At 43.8% G+C, this 19,769-nt stretch overlaps 1 protein-coding gene across 1 annotated transcript in view; it reads right to left on the bottom strand.

Moving 5' to 3' along the window:
• stag2b (stromal antigen 2b) overlaps positions 1 to 19,769 on the bottom strand; it is a 33,394-nt gene that overhangs the window by 6,487 nt on the left and 7,138 nt on the right. Inside the window, exons 2-28 of the mRNA XM_036547707.1 lie at positions 10,677 to 10,816; positions 10,445 to 10,523; positions 10,183 to 10,341; positions 9,893 to 9,989; positions 9,688 to 9,764; positions 8,916 to 9,120; positions 8,362 to 8,513; positions 7,661 to 7,734; positions 7,180 to 7,303; positions 6,994 to 7,092; positions 6,598 to 6,677; positions 6,361 to 6,468; positions 5,602 to 5,713; positions 4,904 to 5,021; positions 4,401 to 4,504; positions 3,910 to 4,002; positions 3,708 to 3,797; positions 3,348 to 3,551; positions 3,117 to 3,187; positions 2,844 to 2,931; positions 2,682 to 2,762; positions 2,123 to 2,215; positions 1,520 to 1,694; positions 1,103 to 1,242; positions 903 to 1,004; positions 526 to 674; positions 143 to 271 (exon numbers count right to left, since the gene is read on the bottom strand). Coding sequence (XP_036403600.1) covers positions 143 to 271; positions 526 to 674; positions 903 to 1,004; positions 1,103 to 1,242; positions 1,520 to 1,694; positions 2,123 to 2,215; positions 2,682 to 2,762; positions 2,844 to 2,931; positions 3,117 to 3,187; positions 3,348 to 3,551; positions 3,708 to 3,797; positions 3,910 to 4,002; positions 4,401 to 4,504; positions 4,904 to 5,021; positions 5,602 to 5,713; positions 6,361 to 6,468; positions 6,598 to 6,677; positions 6,994 to 7,092; positions 7,180 to 7,303; positions 7,661 to 7,734; positions 8,362 to 8,513; positions 8,916 to 9,120; positions 9,688 to 9,764; positions 9,893 to 9,989; positions 10,183 to 10,341; positions 10,445 to 10,523; positions 10,677 to 10,720 — 3,047 coding nt within the window. The 5' untranslated portion in view covers positions 10,721 to 10,816. The remainder of the gene's footprint in view (positions 1 to 142; positions 272 to 525; positions 675 to 902; positions 1,005 to 1,102; positions 1,243 to 1,519; positions 1,695 to 2,122; positions 2,216 to 2,681; positions 2,763 to 2,843; positions 2,932 to 3,116; positions 3,188 to 3,347; positions 3,552 to 3,707; positions 3,798 to 3,909; positions 4,003 to 4,400; positions 4,505 to 4,903; positions 5,022 to 5,601; positions 5,714 to 6,360; positions 6,469 to 6,597; positions 6,678 to 6,993; positions 7,093 to 7,179; positions 7,304 to 7,660; positions 7,735 to 8,361; positions 8,514 to 8,915; positions 9,121 to 9,687; positions 9,765 to 9,892; positions 9,990 to 10,182; positions 10,342 to 10,444; positions 10,524 to 10,676; positions 10,817 to 19,769) is intronic.

Here is a 19,769-nt window from a genome sequence, read left to right on the forward strand (position 1 = left end):
TGCCAATTGACCTGCTCCCTAAATACATATGCCAAGCATCACTTCCAGCAGTTGCTCTCCCAGCTATTGGCTGAACAGTTCAAACAGTTGTTTTGGGTAGGGCTGGGGGGGGGGGGGGGTGTCACACGACTGACTGACTTACACAGTCCTCTTGTCCTGACGCATGAGTTTGGAGGAGAACTCGCTTAAGATGTCCAGGAAGGCCAGATTGACAGGAGGGTGGCCTTCTCCGTGAGGACTGGGCTCCTTGAAAGCAAACTCAATGCCGTCCCTGAAATCAACAAGCACATTTTTCATTCAAGTGCAGACTGCTATACAGTTTGTGTTGTGTCTAATGTGGCCGTGGAGGAAACTGTAAATAGAATTCACCGTCTCCCCTTACTCCATTTCAGCAACATACCCAGAGAATGCAATGCGACAAGGCTTAAAGACTACACTAAGAACATTTTGCTTGTTTTCTGCATTTTGATGCAGTGATGGCAGGTTGTTTAAGGCTGATTGCAGACATGTGCTCCAGGTACTTACTTGTGTAACATGGCAATGGCTTCCCTAGTTTTCAGCTGATCCAAGCCAAAGGTTAGTGAGAAACGGCGGGCCAGCTCCTTGATGCCACAGAAAGCTGAGGATGAGCGGTCGAAATTAGGGCTGAGGTCCGACAGCATCTCGTTGAATAGCTGGAGGGAAACATGACAACAGAAGTTACACACGTTAAGAGGAATACACACTCAGGATTCATGCTAACAAATCAAAGACCCACTCTGAATAATAAGTGTATGACTCCAAAACAGCATGTTTTCTACATTACTCCCAAAGCCAAAAAACAAATTACATTTTTTGCACACTTCATATTTTATCTCATTATCATGACTACATTAATCTTACATAAAAAGCTGCAATCTTACCTGCTGCAAACTCAAAATGAGGGTTTTTGCACATTGTATCTTATCGATCTGTCTTGTTTTGCTCATGGTTTCCTTGATGATGTCTCCGTAGTCATTATAATACTGTTGGATTAAGGAAAAAAAAAACACTCATGGTTATAAACTTCAGTAGGAAAAACAGGCTTTCCAAAAAAGCAGATAAAGACTAAAGGCCCACATACCCTCATGTATTGCTTAAATATGTCCGCCCCAGTGTTCATCTCCACCACATTGTAAATGATCAGTTTACAGTATGCTGCAAGCAGGTTTCGCCTCTTGTGCAAAGCTTCGATTTTGCCCGCTTCATCATCCTGTTGTCCATCTGCTCAGTAAAAGGAAAAAAAATAATCACATCTCAAACCATTTTTCAGGTCTGCAATGCAAGCACACGGAGTGGACACAGCTTCTCTGAGCAATTCACAAATACAACACAAGCTGAATTTGTCTCCCTCTAGTGGCTCACAGCAATTACAACATGACAATTAAATGAACTGGTCGAAACTGAAGTAAGCCCGGCACAAGATCCAGCGTCAGGGAGGAGGCAGGCCTGGATTGCGGCCTTAAGCTCCGCCGCAGCAGGGCACCCTGGCATGTCTCACCTGTGCTGTTGCTGTCGTCATCCTGGTCGATGAAGACGTGGTCCAGGATGAAGCTGAGCAGCTCTGACTGCAGAGAGGAGTCTGGCGTGTAGATGAGCGGCTCCAGGGTGTCGCGACCCCCGGAGACGATCTGGTGGCTGAAGATCATCAGCAAATCGCAGAGGATAGTAAAGGCCTGCAAAACCGGGGAGCCAACAGATTGTGAGTCATGCTCATCTGTTGCCACGACCATGGACGCAATCTTTACATTACATTAAATTATTGCGATTTACATTACATTATTGGCATTTTGCGCACACACTCTTATCTAGACTAATTTACATAGGTTACTATTTTTACATGTTATCCATTTATACAGCTGGATATTTACTGAGGCAATTCTGGGGTTAAGTACCTTGCCCAATGGTACAACAGCAGTGCCTCAGCAAGGAATTGAGCCGCCAACTTTTCGGTTACGAGTCCTGCTCATTACCACTATGCTACACTATCGCCTCATTTAGCAGATGCTGGTAGAAATATTGGCAGAAATGGCCTCCGTTATAGCCTGCTGTTTTGTCTGTCCATATGTCAAATCTGAGTACAAACACTGTCTCCAGTACAGACCTGTTCTTTGACAGTCGTGTTCACATTTGTTAGGTAGCGCTGGCACATCAAACAGAAAGCCCTCATCTGCTTCCTCAGAGTCACCATGTCCTCCTGCAGAACAACAGAGATGTTCAAATGAGGCAACAGGCTGGAAATTGTATTTGTGCAACACTCCAGCAGGCAATTTACTGACCCAACAATGTTACACAGGTACTGCAAAACTTCAAGCAAGTCCATGTTTTGACAACCTGTACTGTTATATTAAGACTTGACTCAGTTCTGGACTTCATACGTAGCTGGGAGCAGGGATTTTGTTTTAGGGGAACTAATCACATGATGCAGAGAACATATAATTGCATAAACTACACATTTGCAACAACATGTATTTACACAGCAGGTAAAGAGTAATTCCCATGTAATTTCACACATTGGAATTTTGCTGGCTTGAAGCAAAACATGACTTTGAACTGGAACATGCGTATAGCTGTGGTGATGAGCTCTGCTCCACGGCAGCAGCGTTATAACGCTAAAGGGGAGGGCTACTGAAAGCACGACCATTTCTTTCACACAATCGCACCTTTTTGGAAACGCCCTCCGAGACCTTGGCCAGGTGCCACAGGATGACGTAGTGAGCGCACTGCAGCGCGTGGATGACGATCTGGAAGGACACAGAGAGAATTAGAGCGCATATTTCTTGAACCCTGGGCCACACGTGATGAGACTCTGCTGTGCTGCTCACCTGCTCAGGCATGTCCCCGTTCTCTATGCCCGTGTTAAGTAACTTGTAGTTGCTGGTGAACAGGTCCCATTTGGAGAGGTCGTGTGCACTGGGAAGAAGGGAAACTCATTAAGAACAGGCACAAACAGCAAGTGCAAGCACCTGACACGAATACCATTCTTTTTCACCTGAGGCGAACAACATCTCAAATAACACAAACAAGAACAACATTAGCCTTTAACATACAGGACTCAAACTCAAAAAACTTTCCACCTGCAACCCGGAACCACTTACTTGTGGAAAGCTGTGATTCTCTTGAGTGTGGACAAGACCTGGTACGCATCATCTTCATCTGGTTCCTCCCCCTGGAAGTGCAAATCTCCGAGTCAGAATCAGCACTTAGTTCACCCACCTCCCAGCAGCTTCATTCTCACCCTCGAGCTCATCTCTGAACACTCTCACTCAAAACAGCATTAACAGAACTAACACCTCCACCCAACACAGCACCAACAGCTCCACTCTCACCTCCTGCAGGAAGTCCTCCAGCAGCCTGTTGAACTTGTCCACCAGCTCATCCAGCAGCTGGCTGCGGGCAATGTCCACCCTGTTGAAGATGGTGAACTCCTCGTTGCAGAGGGCGTGGTAGGTCTTGGAGCAGGCCTCCAGCACATCAGTGTCTGTGTGCTTCTCCACAATCTCCCTAATCTGCCGTAACAAAGATTCCAGGTGCTGCGAGAAGAGAAACCATTAAATTAAGCACCGCAGAACATTGCAAAATAAGAACTCACCATCCACACACAGTGTTCAGACCTGTAACATCCACTCACAACAAATCAGGTTAAGGATAACAAATTAGGTTAAGGGGCACTGGCGTTAGAGTCTCACCTTTTCTAATCGCCCTGTGGTGTAAATCTCGAGGTCAAAGAACTGTGGAAGCTGCAACAGATTGGTCACCTTCTCAGCATCTACTGAGTACTGCAAAAGAGAGAGAGACAGTATTATGATTTGAATTCAAAAAAAGTGTGAGTTAAACAAAGCGACAAACTTGACACCGCTTGGAATGCGTGTACGCAGTGAAGCAACATACCTTAGCCAGTAGAGGAGGCAAAGCCACAGAGAAGAGCTCGGTTATTCTAGTCCTGTCATCCAGCTGGGTTTTTTTTTCCTTCGCGGTCAACACCTTGGAGAGGAAATGCATAGAGATCAATCAAAGGAAGTAGCATGCATCTTCAACAGTGCGGCAGAGAGGGCTTATCTTATCCAGAGCAACTCAAGGCTGTTACAGCATGATACATTAAACACACACCAGAGGCACAACACCAGATACGGAAAAGCCAGGAAAACTGTAAAAGAACAACGCTGAAAACAGCACATCAACAAGACAAGGATAAAAATTGTTAGTTATTATATTATACTGTTAATTGATAGTTGTCAGGCGCTAAGTGCAGCACACTGGCATCATACCGATGTGAGCGTAGTGTCTCACAATGGTCCCTGAAAGCAACATTGCGTTACATATGGTGACATGTTGAAGGTGGGTGGTGTTGTGTGGGTGGAGTGGGGTGGAGCCAGTCTCACCCTCTTGCCTGTCCCTCTGCCCACAGGAGGGTGGCACTCAGCAGCCTGGCGGATGGTGCACAGCATGATCTCAATCAGGGCTGTCTCCTGGCGGTCCGTCAGGGCTGCGAGAGGGAAGACAAGCTGCAGCCTCGCGCAAACTCCAGAGAAGCACAGAGAGCCTACATCTCACACCGGGGACCTGCCTGCAGCTCTGAGGCTAATATGGAGTAGCATTCTTGTTTCCACAAAGTAACAGAGGGGCATTTTCCTTCATTAAACAGACCCTGACTCTGTAGACGCTGGTGGTGAGAGTGAAAGGGGCATTGGAGAGCACTGCACTCTGGGCCCCTGGGCTGGAATCCCATAGTGCTGTTGAGCAAAGTATACATCTTGTGAGAAATAGGTCAAAAGATGTGAAACTGTAGGTAGTATACTTTACCCAGGGGGGTGGCCTATACTAACGCCTAGTCTGCCGCTAGGAACAAGTGAGTGTGAGCAGACAGCCGGGCAGCGGCCCTTACCTTCCTCCCCGGGGAGGGGCTCGTCCAGCAGCAGGCTGATCATGCACTCCCAGTCCTTCAGCAGCTCCGTGGCGCACTCCCACATGCTGTCCACCAGATAGGCCGCATGCTCGTGGAGCTGCAGAGAGGGGTCACCACAGCATCACTACAACATCCATATACAATAACTCAATGCAGAAAGCACCAGTGACCACAACATTGAAGCATGTGGCGTCACTGTACCAACATGACATGCCTGTCTCCATCCCTATCCTTCTGCTTAATCGATATGCAACTGTAAAAATAATGGAAACGGGTGACACTCAGTTAAAGCTGAAAACTTCTTGTGTTCAGAGGGAACAACGACTGGGCCTTATCGTTAGACCCATATGTGTAAGATGCCTTCCTTGGCAACAGTACACGTTCATCACATTGATTACTTTTACTCTGCAATCACCCAGCTTGGTTTGGTTTCTGTTCAGCCACCTGTCAATTTCTACTCTTCTAGGATAATCATCTGCTCAGTACCCATAGATCAACCAACAAATTACTCCTAAAACAGTTCATCACATTTCAGTATACTGACACACAATGCAACAACTGCAGCTATTACAACCAAACCGGCACAAGGGAACTCTGGTTTTCTGCTCCTGCTAACACATCGCTGGAAATGTCTTTCTGCTCTACGTGGAAGTGGAAAGACAACAGTGTGGCTGTACCTCGCTCTCCAGGAAGAAGAAAACGGTGGTCTTGATGAGGTTGGCATTGGGGCTCTGCCTGCCTCTCCTCTTAGGCATGCTGTCCTCCTCAGGGTCGCGCTGGCTGAAGAGTCTGAGGAACACAACCGCAACGCCGCCGTCAACAGCACCATTCTGACACTGACACCGCAACACATTTTCTGATGACTACATAGGGGAGGGAGGGTACTCTTTCGACACACTGGAGAAGTCCTTCTCTTACTTTAACATTAAAGTTCTCTCTCAAAAGAGTACTTTTAGCTGCGCAAATCCCATCCGGCACTATGCCCTTACATCTCAGTCAGCCAGGCATGTAACGCTCACTAATTGCAAAAAAAGGGGGCTGCTCTCTGATCCTTTTCGTGACTGGAATTGGACCCCACGACGGTGTCTGAAAATGAAATCCATTTCACTCACAGCTGGAAGATCAGTGGGGAGGCTCTGCACAGCCCTGTACACTTTATTCAAAAAGATTAACACCTGAAAACTTCGACCACTTACACATGCTCAGAGTTTCCTCATAAAGGAGCGGTCTTTCTGTCTCCGCCTCCTGCCTGCCTCAGCCTTCCTACACACTCTCTTCCTTTCTCTCTAGCTTTTAGTTTCTCCAAAGCCACTTCTGTTCTCAGAGGAGTGAGAAAAGGGTCATTTAGCGGTGTGATATTACTCAGTTTGCCTCGCCTTCATTGATGTTCTTAGCCGTCGGTCAAACGAACATGAGGGACAACACGCGCCACTCACTTTTTAAAGAGGAACTCTCCAGCTGCCACAGCTACTGGCCGGTGTGCAGAGTACACAAGGTGATAAACACTCTCACAGTCTTCTGCCGTGAGGACTTCATCGCTGCTACTGCACAACACAAAACACAATAGCGCACGGTGACACAAAGCATTTATAATCCCTTCATAAAACAGGTGTTATAGGTTCATTTCCATTGCTTTTCCAATGAGCGTATTTTGGAAACGGGGCTATACTCACTGTAACACCAGGGTAAGGAGCTTTATTGCTTGCACTGCAACATCGTATTCCTTATCCAGCGTCATGGAGACAATGCGGTCCTGTTTCACACAAGCAAAGTTCAGACTTTAGGCACCATGAAATTCATCAACAACATCATTTCACCCCTGTTTGTAATATAACCTGAAAATAAGCACTGCCGTATTCCTGTAAAACGTATCTGCAGCATTAACAGCATCCAAAAGGCCTTCTGTCAGCTTTTACTCTGAGAGCACGGTGTGTCAGTGGAGTGAAAGGTGAGCGGAATGCTGGTGCGGGTGACAGCAGAGGGACAGATGCGGCTGGGAGAGGCCTGCTGAGATGCAGCACGGCGCGTGGGAGGGCGTGGGGCGGGAGCCAGACGGAGGCGACGCTCACCTTGAAGCGGCTGGTGAAGAGCTCCAGCTTGGTGTTCAGCTCGCGGTTGTAGTACAGGCCTTGGAGCGCAGTCAGACACTTTAGTCTCACCTCACCTTGCTGGAAACGGAGAGGCAACCTGTTATACCTGAAGGTCATTCTACAGCTGAATGCACATGTCAGGAAGCCAGAAAGACGACGGCTCACCTTGTCGTGCATGGTCCACCCCACGTACTTCAGATAGCTGTCGTTGAGGAACGCATCACTGTACATCTTCATCCAAACCCCGATCTCCTCGATGCAAATGGCTCGGATTTCCGCTATCGCATCACTGAAGGGGACAGAGGAATTCAACCAATGGTCAGTACTGTCCCTCAAAACACAAACAAATGTCACGCTTCTTCTACGTCTACATCTTACAATTTTGATAAATGAGAAACGATTTCCTGAGTAACCATAGTAATACGTAAAGGTAAAAGCTAACTATTTTATCAGATGGTGTAACCATTCTGAAAATAAAATGGAATCCACACACACACACGCACACAGCAATGATGTGGCACTGACGTAGCTGTAATAATGCGTATAATGTGTGTGTTATTATAATGACCTCTAATTCTGGAGTAACAAACACCTTGAAAGCCAGCTCACCACAGGAAGCAAACTGTTTGCCAGGGATAATACCTACCGATATCGATGAACGAAAACACCTTTGAATATTGCATTCATCATGTTTTCAATTTCATCCTGGTTTTCTTGAAGCTGAAAAGAAAAACAGACCACAAATCATTGGTACCATTTTTGCCATTTGCAAAAGCTGCAATTATAGAAGAAATAACATAACCAAAACAAACAAACAAAAGATAATAAATGGATCAATTTTGATTGTCATTTTAATGGTACCACAGACCTTGTGTTTTTAATAAAGACTGCACTCCATCATCCTCCTTCCTTTCATAATTAAACTAGCCAGCAGATGGTATCCCAGCAGGCCCTGTGCTTATGTAACTCAATGAGCGCTGCCAGCTCAACGCATACCACTACAAGCAGCCCTTGTGGATCAATACACACGTACACAAACACAAAAACAAATCCAGTGCAGATCTGCTGACACATCCAAAGGTATCTATATTTTACAGGTAAAACATCTTTTTAATAGGGAAGGATACCCAGAACCGAACAGCACCTCCATTTCACAGACAGTTTAATTACCGACAGTTGAATAACACTTCATCTCGCTTTCAGATTTTGAGGGGGACAGGGAAAGTGGAACGCAATACAACGGATCGTCTCAAGCATCACGCTGTCCTGATGTGTGACTCTGCCGCAGCGGCAGCAGGGGTATGAGCAGAGAGCTGAGAGGTGCACGCGCTGACACGGTCTCCTCACCTCTTTGCGTTTCTGCAGCAGCAGCTCCAGGCGGTCGTTGGCCCTCTTGCCGATGATTTTGTTCCTCTCGGCCTCGTACTGCCGCTGCGTGTTGTCCATGTTGATGCTGAGGTTCAGCGCCACGTTAACCAGAGCCGTCATGAGCTTCATCGCTGGATGCGGACAAAGACACGCTATCCTTAACAGTCACTCAAAACCATTTCAGCATGACCATCTCAGACTCTCTTGAAAGCTGGCATACATATTTCTACAAGTGCTCCTGAGGCCAAATTGCAACTGTATCTTAAACTATTTTCATATGCTGTACTTTGACATTTTATTTGCTTATCCCAGCCTCCCTGCAGACTATCACTTTTGCTGATATGATGGAGGCATAAATATTTGAACAAAATTAAACTACTCACACCCCATTACATTAGTGAAAAATTCTAAATAGAACTCTCAAAAAACACATTAATATTCCAAAAGTAGCCAGATTTGGGGTTTTTTGGACTGACCCAACAGTGTGTGAGAAGCAAGGAGTGTAGTAAGTGTGCTGTGGGAGGCGTTCTGACCTGCCAGGGTGCTGGTGTGCCGGAAGGCTCGGACCTGGGAGTCGGAGAGGCCGGTGAGCAGCGAGATGACCGTGTCCATCATGTACTCGTCGTAGATGATGCTGTACTGGCACTGCCGCACCAGGACCCCGATGAACTCGCAGAAGCTCGATTTAAACTTCTTCCACTGCGGCCCGGCTATGGTCAGCGGGTAGTCCCCGCTGTCCTGAAAGGCAAGGCACAGACAGGGTTCATTTTCTTCCTGCTCCCAGCCTTTACGCAAGTTACTTACAACACACTGGTAATGTACTACAGAAGAACTTAGGGGAATTTGTGGTGCAGTTGTAGGCAGAATGCAATTATATTCAATCAATATCAAGAGCATAAAATGTACATAGAGTGGGCAGAAAGGTCCTGTTTAGGCAACAAGCAACTGAATTAATAGTGCAAGTACAGCATTTAGACAGCACTTCAATCACATAATTACAGAAACTAAAAATAACAAATGCTTTCTAGTTATTTACTATACTGTATTTATTAAACATTATGAAAGCTACAAAGTTCAATAAGTAAATTATATTAAATTATAATTATAAACATTAAATAACATATATTAATATATTTTACTAAAATTATTTTACTTTCATAAACATAATCAGAGATCAAACATAAAATTCTACAGTAATAAGTAACACATGTTATTCAGGAAATCCATCTTATGATCAATTACAATCAATAAGCAGTAATATCAATATACAGTAGATTAAAATAAATTGCAGTTTCTGAAGAATACCTCATCAAACTCCTCAGTCATCTTCCTAATGATTTCAGAGTTTTGCATGTGTCTGAACATTTCTCCGCTGACAACCCCTGTGACAAAAAACACAAAAAACATGAAACTACTTTCCATGGACAGTAATATGCTCATTGCTCATCACTTCTACTTTATATACATGTTATAACTTGGCAAGATTAATCTTTACAACACAATGCTGTACCTTTGCAGCCAGAGCACTGTATGAAGAAGTTGATTAAATCCAGAAGTGCTGTGTCTCGGTCATGCTTGTAGGATTCAATCCAATCGTCAACAACAGTCTGCAGATTTTAAAAAAATATATATAACAGGTTTCAAGCAAACAGTCATTCTTCAGTCACCAAATTCCCCAATAATTAACATTCTGTCCCCCAAATAATTAAAAATATCCACACTGAGGACCGCAGTCACTGGGTTACACTGACTGACCTCACTTTGGAGGGAAACGGTCTCTTAAAGGGACGGTGCACCCACCTGCATGGCGCTCTTGCCAAGCTTCACCACCTCGAACAGCATCATGTTCTCCATGCCGTTCTCCTGGTGGTGCCCGTTAATGCGGCCTACGCCTCCGCCCTTCCCTGTGCCACCGCCCTTCCCCTTTTCTCCAGGGGCCTTCTTCCCCTTCTTAACAGTCTGCAGCACAGGGAAGACAGAGCCAGAGTGAGAACAGGTGGCACAGCAAAGCAAGTCTCTGCAAAGGGTGCCTGGGCTGGAAAAAGGCAACTCTGCTCCATACCTTTCCTTTTCCCACACTTGCATTCCTGCCATCGGGATCATCAAAGTCCGTGTCAGAAGAGAAGTGTGTGTCGGTTTCCCTGTAGACAAATACATTTTCTCTAAATATTCACTACAAGCAATCCAAGAAAGGAGATCTCAAATGTGTTTGTATATGCGTGTGTGTATGTGTATGTGCACGCGCATGCATACACAGGGTCACAGCTCAAACCGACTCATTGAAAAATGCTTACTGAGGGAAATGAAACTCTGCTTGCAATTCTGGTGCTGCTATCATTTCTTTAACATCTTCTGGACCAGCTCAACTTAGTAATGATTTCCACTCTTCATAAACCACACCAGCCAACTCTGAGATGCGTTTCAGATGAACGACCTAAAAGACAGAAGAAAAAGTGCAAATTACGGGCAAGTCGAGTGATAAGAGCCCCCAGAGAAATCTGCCTTCAGGGTGTCAGCTGTGTGCTGCAGGGCCACCTCTCCCATTTGAATACATTCATGCAAAATGCAACTATCTTTCATATCACTCAATGAGGGATATCAGTTCCATATTTAATTTGCTTGAAAAGAAATGTATTCTCAACTCAAACCAAACAGCTGACAATAAACATTTCCTTTTCAAGCATTTCCCAATTTCCAAGTGTTTCATCAGTGTAAAAACATGTTGAATGAATGCAGAAATTAGTTTTTTCTTAAGATTGGTGTGGAATTAATACAAAAGGCAGTTTTTCCATGTCATTGTTACATCTACGGCCCGTCCAATGCCAACACAGGTAATTTGTCTGATTTGATGTTCGTACTTCGTCAAATTCACACATGTAGCACACACACACAGTACAAACAGGTCAATCAACAGGAAAAAATAAATTATAATTATCAGGTACTACTAACCCCATGAGAATCAATTCTGATAAAGCCATTTATCTTCTAATTTCATTCTAAATACAGCCATTGGGCAACCCATACCCACCAATGGAGAGCCATGATAAAAGTTCTGCAGTCTGCATAAAGCTCTTTTTTATTCAAATGCTGTTTCATCACCTTGGCACACTGGTCTGAAAAAAAATTATCGTAAGGCCTTTCAAACTTTTCACTATTCTTTTCATAAAATGTATACAATTGAATATACTGAAGCTGTGCTATGCAATGTATGCATACACAGAGCTTACTTATAGCAATAGCTGAGCTGATGTCACTGGTAATATATAAAAGTTCAAAACCTAGTTCAACGTTTTTAATTCTCAAACTTCTACGTCTGCGACAACCAATACTTCATTATTATAACAAAAAGAAAGCACCGATTCCCAAAGCTGTGTATTGTACTGCTAAATGCACCTAGGTCATCTCCACAACAGTTAATGTAAGCATTCTCTTCCCCAATGTTTTTTTTTTTCTGGAGTAATTGGAGACTTACCTCCATTCCAGGGTGTGCATTTATACTTAACCAGAGTGTGCACATACATGACACATGGGTTGCTTGAGACTGGTCAACTTATTTATGTTATATTAATTAAGATTTTTTATTGCCAATCCAATAACAATGTATGCTGGCAGAGGTACACTTAACCTTGTAGATCTGGATGGGCTATGCAATAATAAAAAACTTCATTGCTACTGAGGCTGGGAATCGAAGCTTTGAAGTGCTGCCATTTAAGTGCTTTGCACATTATGGCCACTAGGGGAGCAATATTGTTCTCCTTTTGAGCCATGGCACTTGCGATTGCTCTTTGCTGCTAATCCACGCTGCATCCTCCAAGGTGGCTTCAACCTGATTCACAAGATCTTTCTTAAAGTCACAGGTGATACATTTTTCTCACACCGTGTGAGCTTTTCATCTTGATTTCCCCAGACGCTGGATGCCATACTGAAGACTACCGTTTGAACAGACACAGTGAATACCTCTGATAATCTTTCCATTCATCCGACTTACTTATGTGTAAGTAATGTAATAATGAAATTATATTCTTAATGAATCACACATAACTTTTATTCCTTGCTGAAGGGGGTGAAACTATTATAATGCACGCAAATTCTAAATACTTTAATGGTTCTCAAGCAATCAAGACCATACCAAAACCAGTCCAATATTCACAGTGCAGTATTTTTGGAGCAGCAACTCATTTGTAATGGCAAATACTACTATACACACAAAGTTTCTCATTTACAGAGTGAACCATGGATGGGTTACTGTATATACTCAGTCATGGTTGTGTTTATTTTTCTTGCTATTTATCGCCAACAAGTTAAATTATACAGCTCAGACCACATGGCCTTTACACTTGTCTTTTAGCAGTACAATATTTCAGTCAGCAGAATAGCTGGAGTCATGCTCTCCCATGTTTCTGTAGTTGTACAAGGGCGTCATTAGTTTCAGTTTCCATGTGCCAGCAGTGGCTGTGTGTGACGACTGCAGCACCATTCAATCAATGTGTCAGTCAATCCCTCCTGAGAGAGGAGCACCAGTCTATACCTGCCCCCCACTGTGCCAATAGCCCTGTAGCAGCCAGACGCTTTCACTCTCCCCGCATGCGGTCATTATGCCCCGGGCATTTCACTCTCCGCAAACAGGCTCATTTTATCAGGCTTTTTATAAGACCTGCTCATTTCACTTCACTCTCCCAGCATTAAAAATCACCTCCACATGCTCCAAGCTCTGCCTGCTGACTTTACATGCAGGAGCCCATCAGAAAGGAGGAGCATACACTCTCCTACGTCAAGGCTGCTCAGTATAAGGTACAGCTGGTGCATTCAGTAAAGTCCAAAGCATGGAAGACGTTCGACACCAGGGGAGGCAAAATTCACCAGCATGGTTCAAACCTTTGAAGCCATGGAAACGAACGCCCAAACAGGAAGGAAGAAGAAAACCCCCGAAATACAACATTTAGAGCTGCAGATGTTAATCACAGCAGATGTCTTATTGGACGAGGCGCCTTGGGATCGAAAAGCCTTAATCTGGCCGCTGAGTCATTTACAGCGGGCTGCACATGTGCTTGCCGGGTTGTAGCGGAGGGAGCAGTGTTCTGGTAAACCGCAGTGGTTAAGTGGGTGTGTAATGCGTAACCACAGGAATGCAGCTGTCTCGGTCAAGATGGCAAGAGCGCGAGCGACACCTGCGGAGAGGGGTGGCAGAGAGCGGCGCAGCCAGGGCAGCGGCCATGGCGGGAGGGGGGGGGGCTACGGGACTTGGACGGCCTTTTTAGGAAAGTCGCTTCTGACCAGCACTAAGTTCAATGAAGCAAATCCCTGTGAAACTATCGTCTGGCACAGCTCGAATCAAACTCAAATCACCATTCCACCCCAGAGTTTTTTTTTTTTTTTTTCTTTCCTGGCAGGCTGTGCGCATTTTTATGAAGCCAAGCCTCCTCTTTCAGGCGAGACATCTGGGTCTCTCCAGCACCCAACAGAAAAGCAATGTTTCATAGAGCGAGCATCCATCACAAACTTCCTGTGAGAAACACAGGCTACTGTACAGCTACGCTTAGAGCCACAGGGAGACACGGGTGAATACTTTTGTCATTTACCTCAGAATTATCTCAGGAGAACCAGGGAATCCGTCTGGGGCCATAAACGTGACCATTATCGTTAACTCCAGTTTCACACTCCATTAGACAGCAGATTAGACGGCAGCCTGCTGCCAAACATGGAACCTGAAATCTACAGAGGTGGTGACCAAAGCCTGGGAAGCACATACCACAAGCAAGCTCAACCTGTATTCTGATGAACAGGGGCAGCGTCCCATCAGCAACCAGCAATACATTCTGATATGACGTGGGAACAAATGCATATACACTGGACAAAAAGTGTACATGCATTCCTTTGTTTCTCCTGCTGAAACTCCCTTGTGAAACTTGCAGAAACACTATGCACGCTACCCCCCACTGCTTTTGTACCTTAACGACTTTCAGAAAACCTGATGTCACCCATTTTTCTGTCAGTCTCCAAAGGGACAGGCTGTACACCACCCCCCCGATACAAGACAGGAGAACAGTACACCTGTGACCCAGTAAAAACACAAAGACGCTCAGTGCCTGGTTTCACTAAACCAACAAAACGGCACTTTGCGAGGCTTCAGTCGCCGAAGCACGTGCGTTTCCCGCCAGCTGGTGCTCTCGGCACAGTTTTAACATGAATTCCATGCCTGGTGGAACACACAGCACGTCAGAGCACCAACCAGTCAAGCTGTTCTCCTGAAATCAGGATTACCATGAAGTTACGCACGTTCATCTACAAGTTCATTAAAAACGTGCATTAGCAATGTTCTCTGAAGATAATTTAAAGAACATCACCTTGGGAAATGCTGCACATCACCTTGCTAATGTTGACTGGGAGAGGAACTTGTCAGAACCACATTCATCATAATAGGCAGGCGCTGGAAACGCTGGAGGTGGTTTAAAAACACTGCTCCCACAGGCACTTGGGAATAATGACCACTTGGTTCATTTCCCCACAGGCATGAAGTATTGTGTAGAAATAAATAGTACCAGCGCCTGCACATGAGAGGGCAGGAATACAATGGATGGAGATGAAGGACACTTGACGAAACTTCAGCACTCAAACCCAATGTGTACGCTTGGGGAAAACTGCCAGCTTCTTTCCATCACAGGTAAATGAGAGTATAGCCCCTTTCAGACATGCACTGTAACCCTGAACTTATCTAAACATTACCCAGAGGGGCTGTATGTGAGAACGCAAATGTCTGAATCAGTTAGACCGGACATTAAACGGACTTTATCCAGCCAGCTCCCTAGTACAAACTCCGTGCAATGTCCAATTGAGTCCATGTGTGAATAGAGTGGGTCATTGTCCGGAGAATTCATAACGAGCGAGTGGGCATGTTGATGACATTTCTATCATGCGACTGGCGCGAAACTGAAGAATACAAACATCTGCTTCATACTCTTTTCTGCCTGCCTGTATATTGCTTTCCATTCTTTCGTTGATATTGCATATACGTTCAAATACATGCAGTATAGATATCAACGCAAAAACAGTCGTCATTACGGATGAGTCGGTAGCCTCATGCGCCATCTTTGATGTGCTGTAAACAAAACACTGACTTCTGCAGCGTACTTTTTGTGTCATGTCCTGCCTCCTGCGCACTCTACCCAGGCGCCACCCCTCGCCTAAACCAAACAGAGTATTTCCAGTAGGTGAGAAAGCGTCCGACACGGACAAGCTCCTGCTGTGTGCTACATGTGTGAAAGGGCAACTCCGGACACTGTCCGGAGTTCATATGAGAAAACGGCTTATGTTTGTGTTGTTACCGAATCATGACACCCGAACAGTGGTAATTAGGAAGGTCAGACACATTTGGCTGTGGGCAGTAGGTAATCTGACACTTGAAATAGTTTTGTTGGAACAATGTAAGCACTGCATGGATGAGTGCGCAATGCCTTGGAAGCTGAGCTGCACATGGCGCTGCCTTTAGTGACTGAGATCAATGTCATTTACTACTAACCCAAAAATGTAGGTATGCATTTCTGCGGCACAATGAGTGCTGTTTATGAAATTAATGAGGGATGCCATGGAAGATGAACAAACAAATATCTGCTCTATGTCCATAGTCAGAGGGCTCACTGTGTTAGTACTGAAAGCCCTTCAGTGACGTGGGTTGGGAAATATAGCCCATATTTCACACCAGAATACTATGCCTCGGTGGGGCCCAATTTTGCCTTGAATTGACTTCCAGACTGCTGTTTAACAAAACAGAAAGGAAGTGTAGGGGCTGTCCCATGTCTGATTTAGTTACAGCCTTGGCTTTATTTAACAATGACTCATTAAGCGTGCAATTGTTGTGCACCCTTGTTTCTCATTTTAAACTGCTTACAACCGTTTCCTGAGACATGTCACCTACCAATTTAGCACTCAGGTACATATTTCATAAAATTGTCAAACAATCCGACAAGCAATCAAATGAAAAGTCTGTAGTTTCTGTAATTCTACTAAAACTGAAGGGTGCTGCTTAGAAATCTAGGATTGGCGACAGAAACCCATTTATGTGTTTGTGTACACTGAACAGTGATGGGTTCTTCATTCCCTTCTTGATACCAACATGGGCAGTCACATAAGGGAAGAAACTGGGAAGAAAATCCCTAGCATTTTATATTAGGGTCCCACTGATTAAGGGTAAATACTTGGGCTATCACAAGCAATGTATTGACTCATGCAGTTTATTTAATCTGGGAAAATTTCATTTTCAGTTCAATGTTTTCACTCTCGAATGCCAACGTAGTGTCTGCTATCAGTTTGATTGTGTTCACTAAATGGGATGAGTTTCCGTTGGCTTGAAGATGAGAAAAGCACTTACCGCACACATGACACTTCTGGCTGGTGGGATGACTGCAAGGCTTTCTCACGAAAAGCTAGCCATCTTTCCTATCAGCCTGTTATGTAAGACTGGAAACCCAAACTCAGAGGAACTAGGGCTGATGACCCACCTACATTTTTTTTTTTTTACCATTGTCTTCCTAGGGGGTATGATTCTTCATTATCACTGCTAAACACTTCCATTTTCACAGATCTACAAACCAAAAGCCAATCAATAAAGAATGCATGTCTTTCAATCCAACACGTTGTGTTTTTTTTCCATTGCTGGTGCTAGGAGCAGCTGAGAGCCTAACTCACATAGATGGCTTGATAACGTGACTTCAGTCAGTCTTTTTATTGTAGGAAAGCAAATGCAAGGATAACCCTTTTCCATTACAATGCAGATTTTGAGATGGCAGATTTTAAGTTTAGTTAAATTTATTTATTCCCTTTTAAGCTTGAACGTCTTTCTGAAAATATGAATTTACAAATGTTTTGTTTCAGTGTATTTTAATGAAACAGCATCATCAAATGGTGTTCTACATCACTGCACTGACAAATTGAAAAGCATGCAACTTATCGGTTAGTTTCACTAATAAAGAGTAATTTGCAACTCATTTAGTTTTTTGCTTTATTCACCCAATTGCTTTCAATAACATTCAGATCTACTTTTGTTATTTGGTGTTAAACATCAATTTAAAAGTTATTCCAGCAATGTGTACGCATGCTGGAAACACTGATCGCTGTTTTAACTCTTGCCCTTTACACAATCCTTTTTGGAATGGCCAACTGCGCATTAGGCTCGTCTCAGTGCAACAACTTATGCGCTTGTGCAGGTGCACTTAATTGACACAAATTTTAATTACTTAATGCATCATATACTTGCCTCATCACATACATATACTTGAGTCAATGGCTATTTTTTCTGACACAGCAAGTCCCACACTGTTGTGCAGTGAAGTGCCGACTGGAGGACGGGCCTGGCTCCGCTATCTGGTGGCTCGCAGGCATCCCTCCCAGCAAACACACCCCTACCCCAGCAAAGCGAAGCCAATTTGTTCTGCTGCTGTAGACTCCCAGGCACTGTCAGCTGATGAGACAGCTAGGGCTGAACCCAGGCCGTAGGGCTAAGTCTGCACTCAAGACAAGCGCCTTCTTAACTGAGCCACCCAGGAGCCTGTAATCACATCTTAAATCACCTGATTTAATCACAGTCATCCTTTGACAGACCCAGTTAATATATTTACACTATTTACTGCATTATTAGTGCAAATGTCGACATGTTTCATCCCTTATATGGGATATTTCAACAGGCACTGTAAAATAAATCCATTAATATAATATGATACTAATGTTCACCATGACAATTCACAAGTCATTAGGGTTGGGTACCGAAACCCGGTGCCAACATGGCACCAGTTCCTATACGACCGGTATCTACCAGACCGAATCGCAACACAGATTTCAGTCCCTCATTTCGGTGCCACTTAGATGCCTGAGCCTAGGGCTGTGCGGTATAGCCATCGCGATCGAATAGCTACTTTTAGCGCAAAAACAACTATCCCCGGTACGTGGCGTTAGATTTCTTCCTGTATTTTTTTTCCTTTAGTCATACCTGATGCAGGAGCACACCTCCAGTTTTCCAAGGCAATGGGAAATGCTTCCAGGGAAAAAAGCGCCACTCGTATCTATTCAATGTTGATATCACAGCAACAGCACTATGCTGCTTCCATGTGGTAGATAGAAAGACATGGCTACAAAGATAAACAGTGAAAACATATGCTATGTGTTTTTCAAAGCTAATAGGTAAGTTAACCCACATATAACAACACATGTAAAGTTGTTAAATATATAAATAAATACAAAACTTAAGAATACTTTAAACTATTAATTTATATTTTGTTCAATTTCAAGTTCAAATTTGCATTAGCAATAAAAAAGCTGTTGATTGTCGGTTTGTGCTTTTTTTTAAAGTATCGTTTTAAAAGTATCGCTCTAGCATCGGTATCGGAAAAAAAACCAAACGATACCCAACCCTAAAAGTCATTTATGGGGGGAGCAAAGTCAACTTTAGGAAAGGCAAAACAGCAATTAATGCCACAGGCTTATCACCAGGCACTGCCTCCAGGGGGGCTGGGTCAGAGGCATATGTTTTGGGTTACTTACCAAAAGGTCATGGTATGGTATGGTATAAAAAGTTGATTTAAAAATGAAAAGCAGCAGACTTGCATTTTTTGTGGTGGTAACAACAAGCTTTCCCTACCATGGGCATCAGTTGAAAGCTAAGTTAAATTTAGTAAATTTAGTAATGTTCACATTAATGTCAATGTTATTTAACTAATTTACACAACTTGACGTACTTATGTCTGATGTCCAGCCAAAGAAAGGACTGATAGTTTCTTTGTACTTGATCTGTTGTTACAGCCCTTGTTTTATCAATGACTTACCAACTGCTTTTCAATTTTTTCTTTGCATTACATATGACATTTTTAAAAAAAGTCTATATTACTTGTCTACCGATAAGATATTTGTTCCAATTATATCTAGTCTTGCACTTGTAAGAGCTTGCAAGTGTGGTGCATTGATGTAAGTTGAAAATCCTGAGTAATTTGTCCTAGAAGTCCTAGAACTATGATCCAAGGAAAACAGGTAAAGTGCATGTGTGATAAAAGAAGACAGCTGAGAACAGCAAGCCAGAAAGAAACCTGTCAGTCAAATTAGGCACCATTAAACTCATGACTTTCAATGACGCAGATAAAAAGTTGCCAGTTGTCTTTTTGCCACACAGTGCAAATGCTAACAGAAAAACAAACCACAGGATACTGCTGTGAACAACATGAACTAGATAAAACTGAAAGGAAATCTTTTGGAAAAACTCCTACTCAAGATCTAATTTGAAAATCCCAGAACTTAGACAAGGGTCTGAGAAGACTGCATAATTTATTTACTCATATCCAATATAAAGTATTCTCTCAAATGTACTGTTTCAGATTAATCAGTATACTGTACATATATGAAAATTT

The sequence above is a fragment of the Megalops cyprinoides genome, chromosome 16 (genome assembly GCF_013368585.1).
Source record: "Megalops cyprinoides isolate fMegCyp1 chromosome 16, fMegCyp1.pri, whole genome shotgun sequence".
Classification (NCBI taxonomy): domain Eukaryota; kingdom Metazoa; phylum Chordata; class Actinopteri; order Elopiformes; family Megalopidae; genus Megalops; species Megalops cyprinoides.